At 38.6% G+C, this 13168-nt stretch overlaps 1 protein-coding gene across 4 annotated transcripts; it reads right to left on the bottom strand.

Moving 5' to 3' along the window:
• Positions 1-209: 209 nt before the first annotated feature.
• LOC125231655 (protein lifeguard 3-like) lies at positions 210-13004 on the bottom strand. Of its 4 annotated transcripts, XM_048137150.1 has the most exons (6): positions 12817-13004; positions 12170-12198; positions 11945-12084; positions 1912-2037; positions 1725-1834; positions 210-1072 (listed from the first exon to the last, which is right to left on the bottom strand). In XM_048137150.1, exons 3-6 carry the CDS (start codon positions 12056-12058, stop codon positions 649-651), a joined length of 774 nt encoding a protein of 257 aa, XP_047993107.1. In that variant the 5' UTR covers positions 12059-12084; positions 12170-12198; positions 12817-13004; the 3' UTR covers positions 210-648. The 4 variants fall into 4 exon arrangements, with proteins under 4 accessions (XP_047993107.1, XP_047993108.1, XP_047993106.1 ...); XM_048137151.1 differs by lacking the exon at positions 12170-12198 and having other exon boundaries at positions 12884-13004; XM_048137149.1 differs by lacking the exon at positions 12170-12198 and having other exon boundaries at positions 212-1072; positions 12738-13004.
• Positions 13005-13168: the final 164 nt, after the last annotated feature.

Here is a 13168-nt window from a genome sequence, read left to right as displayed (position 1 = left end):
TGGTACAGCGCGCACGTGGTACAGCGCGCACGCGGTACAGCGCGCACGCGGCGCCCACGATGGCGGAGAGCGCGAGCGTGAGCAGCAGCAGGAACACGTAGTTGTAGTTGTGTTGTGTAGACGGGACGGAAGGAGAACTCACCTCGCGCACGTGGTACAGCGCGCACGCGGCGCCCACGATGGCGGAGAGCGCGAGCGTGAGCAGCAGCAGGAACACGTAGTTTTAGTTGTGTTGTGTTGTGTAGACGGGACGGGACGGGAGCTCACCTCGCGCACGTGGTACAGCGCGCACGCGGCGCCCACGATGGCGGACAGCGCGAGCGTGAGCAGCAGCAGGAACACGTAGTTGTAGTTGTGTTGTGTTGTGTAGACGGGACGGGAGGGGAGCTCACCTCGCGCACGTGGTACAGCGCGCACGCGGCGCCCACGATGGCGGAGAGCGCGAGCGTGAGCAGCAGCAGGAACACGTAGTTGTAGTGTAGTTGTGTTGTGTTGTGTAGACGGGACGGGAGGGGAGCTCACCTCGCGCACGTGGTACAGCGCGCACGCGGCGCCCACGATGGCGGACAGCGCGAGCGTGAGCAGCAGCAGGAACACGTAGTTGTAGTGTAGTTGTGTTGTGTTGTGTAGACGGGACGGGACGGGAGCTCACCTCGCGCACGTGGTACAGCGCGCACGCGGCGCCCACGATGGCGGACAGCGCGAGCGTGAGCAGCAGCAGGAACACGTAGTTGTAGTGTAGTTGTGTTGTGTTGTGTAGACGGGACGGGACGGGAGCTCACCTCGCGCACGTGGTACAGCGCGCACGCGGCGCCCACGATGGCGGACAGCGCGAGCGTGAGCAGCAGCAGGAACACGTAGTTGTAGTGTAGTTGTGTTGTGTTGTGTAGACGGGACGGGACGGGAGCTCACCTCGCGCACGTGGTACAGCGCGCACGCGGCGCCCACGATGGCGGACAGCGCGAGCGTGAGCAGCAGCAGGAACACGTAGTTGTAGGGCACGCGCCGCCGCGGGCCCTCGCAGCACATGATGCACAGCGCCGTCGTCAGGTACGTGCTCAGCGCCACCCCGCTGTTATGCAAAACAATCCATATGATATGACACAATACTACATAATTATACGATATTATTTTTCCCCTCACTAGCTCGGAAACACGTGTTTTGTCCTTTAATACCAGCGGGTAAAAACGCATTTTATCCACTAGTGGGTGAAGTAATTTGACCTTGAATAAAGTCAAATTCACTGCTTTAAAATTGATAAAAGTAGGTGAATCTAGTAATTAAGATGATTTACCACCTGTGGAACTACTGGAAGCAGTGATAAACGCATTTTTTTGCGTTGTATTTCCTCGCTATAGTGAGGGGAAAAGTTTTGTGTTACACTCGGGTGCAAATGTATTTTACTTCTCGTGTGTTAAAAAACTCGCAAGTTCAGGATTCTATTCTAGAACCACTCGCTTCGCTCGTGGTTCAACTATAGAATCCTTTCACTTGCTCTTTTTTCAATTCCACACTCGGCGTTAAAATACAACTTTGCCCCCCTTGTATAACAAATAACTATTAAAGGGCCATGATGTTGACAATCAATTAAAAGTCAAAATTCAAATTGACAGCACTCGACTGGCCATCCCACTCGGACGCGAGCCGTGTGCAGCGCCGCGACTGTCGAATGAATTATGAAGGAAATGTATAGTGTAGAAAGCGCAGTAAGAGGTGCACTCACAAGAAGACGGCCGGGCAGAGCGCCACGGCGCGCATCACGCGCTCGTCGAACATGAACCAGGCCACCACGCCCGCCGTCAGCGCCAGCTGCGCCATGATGATGCAGTACACCTGCGCACGAGGTAAACAACATTATAGTCACGAGGGGAGACACGCCGCACGCAGCGAGTGTCTCGCGAGGAGCGTACCTTGCGGATGAAGCCCTGGCGGATCATCTTGTCGGAGAAGTGGAAGCCCGCCGCCGCCGCCGCCGCGTCGCCGCCGGGTGGGGGGGGGCCGCTCACCACCACCTCCGGGAATGAGATCACCGTGTCCTGCACATTCAACATCGTTGTTTATTTTCGATTTTAAATAGTGTTACCTTGCATTTGACCTTGCGACAAAACGATGGATGTCATTATATCGCTCTGCCTGATGGGAAATGGTCGAACGGATAGTTCGGATCCGGAAACCGCTACTCGCTTTTAGTGCGTTTCTGGGAGTATTGGGTCTCCAAAGAGGGTAGTTGGAATTCGAGCTGACACCACGCGAAAATAATAGCTCCGCATAGATTAAATCGAAATAGTTAAAATAAGCCCCCGGGAGTCCGGAAGTTGGCATATTATTTAGTTGAAGGTGCATGTGAATCGATAGTGACGATATTTATATAATTAAAGTGATGTTTGAAGTGGAAAGACAGTGATACGTATGTGATTTAAGTTGAGTCATTTGTCAATGACGGCATCTCTGTCGCGCGCGTGGACTCGCATATAGGACTCACCGCTCGCACGCGCTAACAGCGGCGCACGGAAAAAAAATATTTTAACAATACTACCAGAACGTTTAGTAAAATAGATTTATCGTAACTGATACTACAATCTCGTAATAAAAACAACTGTATTGTTACGTTTACTATATTTTGAATTCAATAGAACTAAGCAAACATTAATATGCACTAAACAGTTCTGTTTGAATTACATATACGAGAACTCTAGTTTTATTTACAACTAATAGAATAAAGTTTACGATAATTCTATTAACAAGAAGCTTCTTGTAATGCCAAAAAAATAAAAATTATCTTTACAATCTTAATCTTAGCGGTTACTATCACAGTATACTTCCTGTAACTTTTTTATACGTTGCCATTACTTTGTAGTTCTCGTAAAGAAATAAAAAGAATATTCTTGTAATGTAAACTCAACGAAGAGTTATATTTAAAAATATTAAGTTTGTATAAATATGTACGCATCGCTGTCAACTCTATTATTTGTATCGTAGCGAATGCCATCGCAGTATAGTTGATATGACTGTTTTATAAGTTGGTATTACTTTGCAGCTCTTGTAAATAATGACAATAATATTCTCGTAATGTATACTGGTGAACAAATAGTTCTGTTGAAAAAGTATTTAGTTAGTATAAATATGTGTTTCGTTTTTGTAACGAAACGCCATGTTTAAGTACCATTGTATATCTTAGTGAATGCTATAGCAGTATAGTTGATTTTACTTTGCGCCTCTTGTAAAAAATAACAATGATATTCTCGTAATATACACCGAAAAATAATTGTTATAACAAAAATATTGTCCGCATAAATAAATGTTTTGCTTGTGTAACGAAACGCAATGTTTTGCGGCGTGGTCGGCGGCCATTTACGTGTCATGAGAGATCACGCGTGGACGCGGATCGCAATAGGTTATATTATTTATCGTTTAACGTACTCACTACGTATTATCCATTCGTTTGGTAGTTTCCATTTTAGGAAATGGATGAAGAGGTGCAAAAACTCTTGCAAGGATGGGAGATGGCAGAGTTGGCAAAAGCAGGTGAGTCACATACCGTACATCATGTAGAACTTAGTAGATAATTAGAATGGTGAGTAAAAAGGCATTTAATGTTGTATTCATTTTACATTGCATACAAATTCATACGACATTACGTGGGCAAAATCTAAATACTGAACCAATAAGGACTGTCCACGATAAAAAGTGGTCATACATAACATGATAAATCTTTCTTCCTGAATGCACATTTTGAAGCAATATTATATTTTGATAAATCTGTATACATAAAACTATATAATAATTAAAGCTATTCCTTATAATGCTTTAGTGTGTCTGAGGTTTCGCCGAATGTATACCATCAAGCATTTCATTTCTTGTACAGTGTTTTTTAACAAACTTCACACGCTTCCTGGCACAATTTTATAAATACTTATATTTTTATAAGCTGTTTTACACACATTAGAATGACATCTTAGCAGACAAAAAAATACTTTTTGAAACTCATTTCGACTTTTGGTAGTCAGAAAGACTTTCTACTCCAAGCACTGACAGTTGTTTTTGTATGGAGAGCCAAAAAGTGTCAAAAATTCGAATTCAGCAAAGTTAGAAAATCTCAGTACTTTCTTAATCTGATTACAATCAGAAAAATTATTACTATCGTAAAATCAGTATGTAATAGGGTATATTTTGGCTATTATAATTAAACATTAAAAAAATATTTTTGTCATTAAAACTGTTGTACTTAAAGACTGCAAGAAGACACTGTACAAAAAAATATTGTTATCATGAGATACATACTGCTAAAATTCATAGGCCACCTAAAGTTTATAATTTGTTTGTATTTTTATAATGTAGTTTAATATCTACAAATTATTTGACAAACATGCTGCTTATAAATTCTCATTATTCTCAAGATTTACCATGTTATATATGACCACTTTTTATCGTGGACAGTCTTTATATATATCTGAAGTGGACGTAGAATATTACTTAATGTAAAATTTATTCATAGAAATTTTAATGTCTTTTTCAGATGATTTACAATGGTTGCAAGTTTCCTGTGACCCATGCCATACTATGGAACAAAAGTGGAAAAATTCTGCAAAATATAAATTTTGGACGAAATGAAGGACGGTTCTATTAACACTGACGAATATATGAACAAAGTCTTGCACTAAGGATCGTTGAAATATATTTTTTAACAAATTATATAATTATTTTATTTACTTTCAGATTCACCAATTTTCACCGCTCATAGCATCCATTCCATATGCTGGGTGACCCAGGTTTCCGGATCCCAGTTTCAACTCTAGGCTTCTGTCTCTTGGAACTGGTCCTAGCAACCTGCATTTTTATCGGTAGGTACCTATGAATTTGTCTGTGCACTGTATAGACAACTAACATTTCTTGTAAATGTAAGAAAAGGTTTGTTGTCTATACAAGGTGGTACAGTAGGATTAAAGGCTGAGCCACGCCAGATACGTGTACGTAGACGTGCGCGTAGCGTACGCGGTGTAAATGACGAATCCTCATTAGAGATTACACCGCTTGTGTGACGTGTTTCCCGTGTGTGTCTAGCGGTGTATCATCTCTTTTGAAGATTCGTACTTTACAGCGCGCACGCCACGCACACGTCTACGTACACGTATCTGGCGTGGCTCGGCCTTTAATCCTACTGAACCACCTTGTAAAGACAACAAACCTTTTTTTACATTTACAAGAAATGTTAGTTGTCTATACAGTGCACAGACAAATTCATAGGTACCGATAACAATATAACACGTTAAGGCAATTGTATATTTATTAGAGAGTACCATAAATGCAGTTGCTGTAACTAACTTTCTTGTTCTATCAACCATTTAATGAAGTTTACATAAATGAAGAGAATGTAATATATATCAGATGACTTGTATTCTTAACGATACCTATTATTGGCCTAACTAAAGTTTTATAACCTTTACAAGAATTTCTTGTGGAGTTTACATTATTTTGTTTATTTAGACACTCCATTTGTTATAAATACTGAATAATCTAGTAATACACACAATTTGACTGTGTGACCCTTACAATATTTTTATTTTATGATACGTAATGTATATATTACCTTTACAAGAATATATTGTATGTATGTATGTATGTATAAACTCTTTATTGTACAAAACACAAAACACAAATATGACACAGGATAGACAGTACAAAGGCGAACTTATCCCTTTAAGGGATTTCTTCCAGCTAACCTTTGAGTAGGTGAAATGTGATGTGAATGTATTGTCAAGGTCACATTTCATTTATTAAGCTCTGCAAGAAAATATTATTTATTTGTACGGTCCACGTGTTATGATTACTAAATATTCTAGTAATACACGCTATTTTAATGTGTAGCAATTACAAGATAACTAGTTCACTAAGCTCAACGCATTTAAACAGACTAGTTTAGTTATTTATACTATGTGAACAATTGTCCCAGAATTTACTAGATTTTCTCGTTCAGATTACACTATTCAGGTATCATGGACGAGACTTTTTTCTCCGTGCGCCTACCCAACGCAATAACAAACCGACTTCACAGCAAGTATACCTAGATATTAAGAACAGAAACACAATAAAACATTTAAGATGAAGTGCTTAGGATGCAATTTAGACATAAATGTCCGCTTAGAGCTATTGAAATGCGTCACCTGCCACGCAGCGTATCACTACTCGTGTACTAGCATGACTTCAGCCTATTATAGGGAACACGGGAAGGATCTAAAATTATATTGGACCTGCCAAAATTGCAATAACGTCACACGTAGGAAAAGAGATGATAACACCCCAGTACGAAATCGATACTTACCCCCAGCACCAGCGTCGGCCCCCGGCCTCGACGACACCACCATGTCAGTCGACGATCTGCTAAACTTAGAGGAAGACACTCACACCCAAACATATAATAACACCGAAACAAGCATCACATCACACAACTTATCTACAAACATCGCACCCTCAACAATAAACGACCAGCCGCTCACACTAGACCAACTTAGCGCCCTATTGGATAAAAAATTGGATCGATATAAAACAATCATGTTAGCTGAGATGAGAACTACTATACTAAAAGAAATAAATACAAGTATACACCAAATAAAACAAGATATAACTAAAGAAATCAGCACATTATCAACGCAACACGAAATTCAAAAGAATGAATTACTGAAAACTAAGACAAAAATCGAACAATTAGAGAACGAAACCCAAAAATTAAAAACGGAACTACAACAGCTAAAATATCAAATAGGGACGGAAACAAACTCCACTAAAAATATCGAACAAAACAAAACAATAATTGTGTATGGCTTGGACGAGTACGAATTGGAAACGGAATCAGATTTATGTCATCGTGTTGATAACATGTTTTCAGATATTATGAATATAAATATTAACGGATTTATAGAACAGGCCACCCGAATAGGCAAAAGAGGGCACCGTCGTCGCCCTGTACGATTAGATCTCTTAAGTAGACGTATGACTAACTACGCACTTCAAAACGCACACTATTTTAAAAACACAGGCTACGCAATTTCACCTCTCTTAGATAAGAAAGCATTAGAAGAAAGAACGCTACTTAGAGAAAATATGAAAAAAGCACGTCATGAGGGAAAATATGCTATCATCAGGAACAACAGGCTCTTTATAAATGGTATAGAATACGTCCATGACAAAAATAGGTCACAAGAAATGCAAGCACAGCAACTAGACACAAAACAAGACGCGCAAATCATGCCTACATGCAAACAACAACAATCAACTCCGGCCCGCCCCAATACGACGGACGAATACTCACACATAAGTACACAATCAGACGGCACCAACAACAAAAATAATTCCTTTCGTGAATGAATCACTGAATGAATTTACTATCTTAGTTCAAAATGCCCAAAGCCTAAAAAATAAAACCGACATCATGGAGACCCTTCTGCTAGACAAAAATATTTCGTTAGCATGTGTAACTGAAACCTGGATATCTGAAAACCAAAAGGAATTAGTTACCATTAACAACTACGATTTCGCAGCTTCATATAATAGGAGTCAACATCAAGGAGGAGGTGTGGCAATTCTGTTGCAACAAAACATCGAATTTACTGAAAGAAAAGACTTAGCTAAATTATCGAAAGAGTGCATTTTTGAGTGTTGTGCCATAGAAATACCCAAGGAAAATATACTTATAGTTAACATTTACAGACCAGATCGAGAAATTGAAACCTTTTTTAATTGTTTGAATATATTACTTTGTAAGATACAAAACCTAGAGAAAAATAGACACATCTTTATAGTTGGCGACTTTAATATAAATTTAATATGTAGTTATACGCGATTAAGTCCCGATTTTAAAAATAATGATTAATATAAATTTGTTGGGTAATTCACCTACAAAAACCAGATTAATAGAAACCATGTTATGCTATAATTTTCAACAAATTGTAAAACAACCCACAAGGGTGAAAAATAGCTCATCTACATGTATTGATTTAATATTTACTAATCAAACCAATTGTAAGGTTGAGGTAGAAGATAACGGCATATCGGACCACAAAAGCGTTTTAATGACACTCCAAAGACAAGATACACACAATACTCAAAAGCAGTGGTACGCACACAGTAGAATATTTAGTGAAAAAAACATGGTACTATTCAAACAAAAACTCGCTGAAATAAATTGGAATGACATACTATTAACAAAAAACAACTTAAATCAAAATTTCCAAGCATTTCATGACACATTACAAAATATTTTAAATACATATTTACCAAAGAGACGTATTAAATTAGTATCTCCCACCCATAATAAAACATGGCTAACAAAAGGTATAAAACTCGCTTGCCGCCATAAAAGACAGCTAAAAAGCTTCGTCAATACCACAAATAGCATAATCATACACGACCACTATAAAAAATACGAGAAAATCCTCAAGAAATGCATACAAAAATCGAAGAAAATCAATCACATTAATCAAATTAAGAGATCAAATAATAAAGTAAAAACAATGTGGACACTAATTAATAACATAACCCGGAGAAATAAAAAAATTATCCGTAAAAATATAACTTTAAAAATAGGAGATAATATTTTAGAATCGCCCGCGCGAATAACAAACATGTTTAATGAGTATTTCGCATCGGTAGGCGAATCATCGGCTCCCGCGCCGAGCTCCCCGCCACCACCGCCCTGCGCACGCGCGCCCGCGGGAGAGATAACACCACGAGTCGGTCGACCTGTTATCTATCCTACTACGAATTCCATTTATATTACTCCAGTCAAAGAGGACGAAATACGGAAACTGATACGTCAATTAAAAAATAAAAAAAGCTATGGCTTTGACGAGCTTCCAGCTGCTTTAATTAAGAAATGTGATGTTGAACTAGCGACCCCACTAACTCTATTAATAAACCAGTCTTTTGACGAAGGTACTTTCCCAGAACTATTAAAAACATCTAAAATTAAACCAATTTTAAAACCAGGCGGTACTGCACATAGCCCAAACCAATATCGACCGATTGCCCTTCTACCATCCGTGTCAAAAATCTTTGAAAAATCTATGGCAAATCGTTTGTATAGCTTTCTCGAAAAATATAATATTTTAGACCCTAATCAACACGGATTTCGAAAACGCCATTCAACAACCCTAGCTGTTTACCATTATATAACACATATCCTGGAATACTTAAACATAAAACAATATAGCATAGGCCTTCTCTTAGATATGACCAAGGCATACGACAAAGTATCACACGAGATCCTATTGACTAAACTATACGGCGTAGGAGTACGCGGCATGGCCCACAAATGGTTCCAGTCATACTTACAAAATCGGAAACAATACGTCCAAATAGATTATTACGACCACCAGAACCGAGAGATGATCAGCGTAAACTCTGAACTGCGCCAAACAACTTGCTCCTTACCTCAAGGTAGTATCTTAGCTTGTACCCTATTTTTGGTGTATATCAACGATTTGCCAAAAATCATAGATGTAAATACAAAATGTGTTATGTTCGCAGACGACGTCTCTTTGCTGTTTAGTGCCACAGACAGTACCGAAGCAAATCAGAAACTCTTGAATCTTTTAAACACTGTTAAAAATTGGCTTGCCGAGCATAATTTAGATATAAACCTACAGAAAACAAAAATTATCCAATTTAAACCTACGCAGAAAAAATCCTTGGAACTAAAGCTTGAAATAAGTAAAAATATTATAGAAGAAGTAAATGATTTTAAGTTATTGGGAATAACAATAGACTCAGGGTTAAACTGGAAGGCTCACATCGAAAGTCTTAAAACAAGAATAGTCAAGTTTATCTACGCCCTTGGTATATTAAAAGCGAACACTGATCTTGAGTCGGCTTTATCCGTGTATTTTGCTTATATCTATTCTGCTCTCCGATATGGCGTACTTCTCTGGGGAGATAGCACAAACGCCGAAGAAATATTTATCCTACAAAAAAAGTGCATTCGAATCCTGGCGAACATACGCGTCCCTAACAGTTGCCAACCGCATTTTATACAGCAGGAACTGTTGACGCTAGCCTCAATATATATAATGGAGGCTGCACAATTTGTAAGGCAACATACAGAATTATTTCCATTAAAAGAAGATACTTGTAAAACCAGAAGTCAATATAGGAATAAGCTGTTAATACCTAAATCCAACTTAGCTATGTATAAAAAAGGACCACACTATAAATGTATTCAAATCTTTAACAAACTCCCCAATACTATTAAATTCGAACCCACTGATAAATTGTTCAACTCTAAACTGAAATGCCTACTATTAGAAAAATGCTATTACACAGTCGAATCATTCCTTAAAGATAATACACTAGTTTAATGTGACATCGAATTGGTTTAGGACTTTTAACTCATAATCTTTTATATTTCTACAATCATACTATTATAAAATGACATTTATTAAATTAAATTAATATCTATATTAATAACTTGACCAATTAATTAATACAGCGATTTTCTAAAACAACATACTGTTAAAATTCCTAAATTAATCATTGATGTAATGTATAACCTAAATTAAGTTATATATTGTGTGCCCTTACAGGGTGTCATGAACTGGAATCAAATGTAAACTAACACCTTATTATGTACATGACAATGCAATATTAAATAAATGACTAAATGACTAAAAATGCCGGGGGCCAGTGGCGCCGGCGCCCGCCATCTGCCATTGGACATTGATTGATTGATCGACACAGTTTTCGTTATAATTGTTAATTTTACAAATTATTTCGTTATAATTGTTAATTTTATAATATTGGCGACGGCGCCATGGCTACCCGTAAGCACCAGCTATGTGAAGGGGAATTGCCTGTCTAAGTGCTCTCTCGACTCGACACTCGACACTCGGCGCTCTTATCGCGCAGTTCTCGGAACGCCGAGCACTAGCCCTGGTGCCTAGTGCCTACATCCACTCAATGCATTTGACACATGTGCTTATCTAACTTTATTCAACTGTACACCTTCTTCCAGTGGCATAAAGACCATGTTTTAACCAATATTCCGTAATAGCGTGGGGCAGGATGTTTTAAATATAATTCTAAATCTGATACACTTGACACTAGTTCACATATTCTGCATGACTTGTTCATTTTTGTGTGATTAAACTCAGGGTTCGAGGATATATATCAATGGTTATAAATATCCGATATTTATCATTTGTTTATAAATATTGCAATACAAAAATGGTTTATAAAAATGTAACATTGTTAAAAACGTAGTTTTTTTTGTGTTTGTTACTGATTTTTTACTAAAAGTTGTTTTTAGTAGAATTTTCCTTATCTAAAGTTGTATTCATAAATAGTGCAACAAAATAATAATGTCTTCTTTGTCTTCCATACAAAATGGATATATATCAAAGTTGATATATATCCGATATATATATCATAAATATCCAATATTTTGATATTTATTATAAATATCGGATATTTTCGAACCCTGATTAAACTCGAGTCACATACTAAGAACGTATAAGATCAGTGGGCCTAGCACATAATGGCCGTGAGAGTATGTCGCCGCGAGATAGACGACACGTCTTCTTCTAACTGTATTAATGACATAAGGACGGGTAGTCTATCTCGCGGCGACATACTCTCGCGGCAATCATGTGCTAACCCTGCTGAATGGTCTGATAACAACCTGATCTAATAATCACTAAAGTATGCGGTTTGGCCGTTTATTACGATTCTAACGGCAGATTGTTAGCAGTCTTTCACACTAAAACCTCTCATTTTCAGACTTGAAATCACCTCAGTATAATGAACCCTATAGCTCACAGGAAAAGTTTGACTTCTACCAAATTGATAAAACATAACATCTAATTACATAAATTGGCAGTGCCTTATGCAGTAGTGTCCACAGGGTGGTAGTTGAATAAGTAGTGGCTGTGTTGCGAGTGGTGAAGTAATACTCACCGAGTGGTTGGTGCTGGAGCCCGGCGCGCCCTGCGAGGTGATGTAGGGCGGCGGGGCACCCGGCGGAAAGAACAGGTCCTCCTCCGGGTGCTCTTTGCCTGTTGCTTTAGCCATCTTGTCCCACTACTTACTCTGAAATACTAAAACAAATCACTTTTAATATTTATTTGACGGTTCCAATCAGAAATAATCAGAATCATAGTTGCAGTAGAAACCAACAGATACCTAAAGATTTGAACTCCTTACAGTCCTTACTGCAAACACAAATAGAAAGTAATACATCTTTGTCAACACCACTAATTATTTTAATTTTACGGTTTTTCTACCTAATGAGTTTTCCTCATTCAAAATTACCATCTGTAAATTTACTTGAATTTAGCAAATTTGGATCCCTCCAGCATGACAGGATGGATCAATCAGCAACGTGATTTTTAACTCGGTTCCCGATCGGAAGCATAACAAAACAGAATAAATGATTGTAATATTGTAATCCGAAAACATAAACAGTTAGGAAAATAGACGAGAATGTAATTTTGCACTTCGGGAAACACCGAGCGATGTTGCTGATTCTGGGAAATCCCAAATATCGGAACTTGTACCTGCCTGCCTTTCTCTCGCCTCGCACAAGCGCTGAGCGGCGGCGTGTGCCAAACAAACAAGGAAAATACGCATCAAAACATTCAAAACACATAGGTAACCGCTGCAGTCCACAAAAACTAAAGATAATATAATATTATTAGTATTAAAATTTAAGCCCACGAATAATTGAAAATGCACCAATTTAATTTCATACCTATAAAATAAATAGTTTGTTACTGGCACATACGAGACGCGTCGTCATGTTTTGGCGTTTAGATAAACTTGCGGCTTACCTAGCGCAGTACAATAATTCACTGGCCAAAAATCGCAGAGTATATAATTTAAGTAACAATTAACTACCAACTGATAACAAGTATTTAAACAGACACGCAGATAAGCGAGGTGACCGACACACCCGACGCGCATTCACAATACACAACTGAAACTGACAACACAACACAACACAACCAAACCAAACTGACAAGAGTGACAACTGAAGTGAAGTGACAGCTTGGTGACAGCGACTTTATATTTGACAATTTTGACATTTGATTAAAGCCCCCCATTCACGGTACGATATATCTGTACGATCCGTCGCAACCGATTTATCGAAACGACCGATCGACAGTGTATGTCAACATCGTT

This window comes from Leguminivora glycinivorella, chromosome 12 (genome assembly GCF_023078275.1).
Source record: "Leguminivora glycinivorella isolate SPB_JAAS2020 chromosome 12, LegGlyc_1.1, whole genome shotgun sequence".
Lineage (NCBI taxonomy): Eukaryota > Metazoa > Arthropoda > Insecta > Lepidoptera > Tortricidae > Leguminivora > Leguminivora glycinivorella.
Note: the sequence above shows the minus strand (reverse complement) of the source record. Positions and strands in the feature narration are given on the sequence as shown.

What these genes read in the sequence shown, in the direction of transcription:
- LOC125231655 (XM_048137150.1), bottom strand. Translation starts at nt 12,058, where the DNA reads ATGGCTAAAGCAACAGGCAAAGAGCACCCGGAGGAGGACCTGTTCTTT. An exon ending in GCTCCAGCACCAACCACTCG is followed by an intron (nt 2,038 to 11,944) that starts GTGAGTATTACT and finishes TTGAATGTGCAG; the next exon opens with GACACGGTGATCTCATTCCC. An exon ending in GCCAGGGCTTCATCCGCAAG is followed by an intron (nt 1,835 to 1,911) that starts GTACGCTCCTCG and finishes CCTCGTGCGCAG; the next exon opens with GTGTACTGCATCATCATGGC.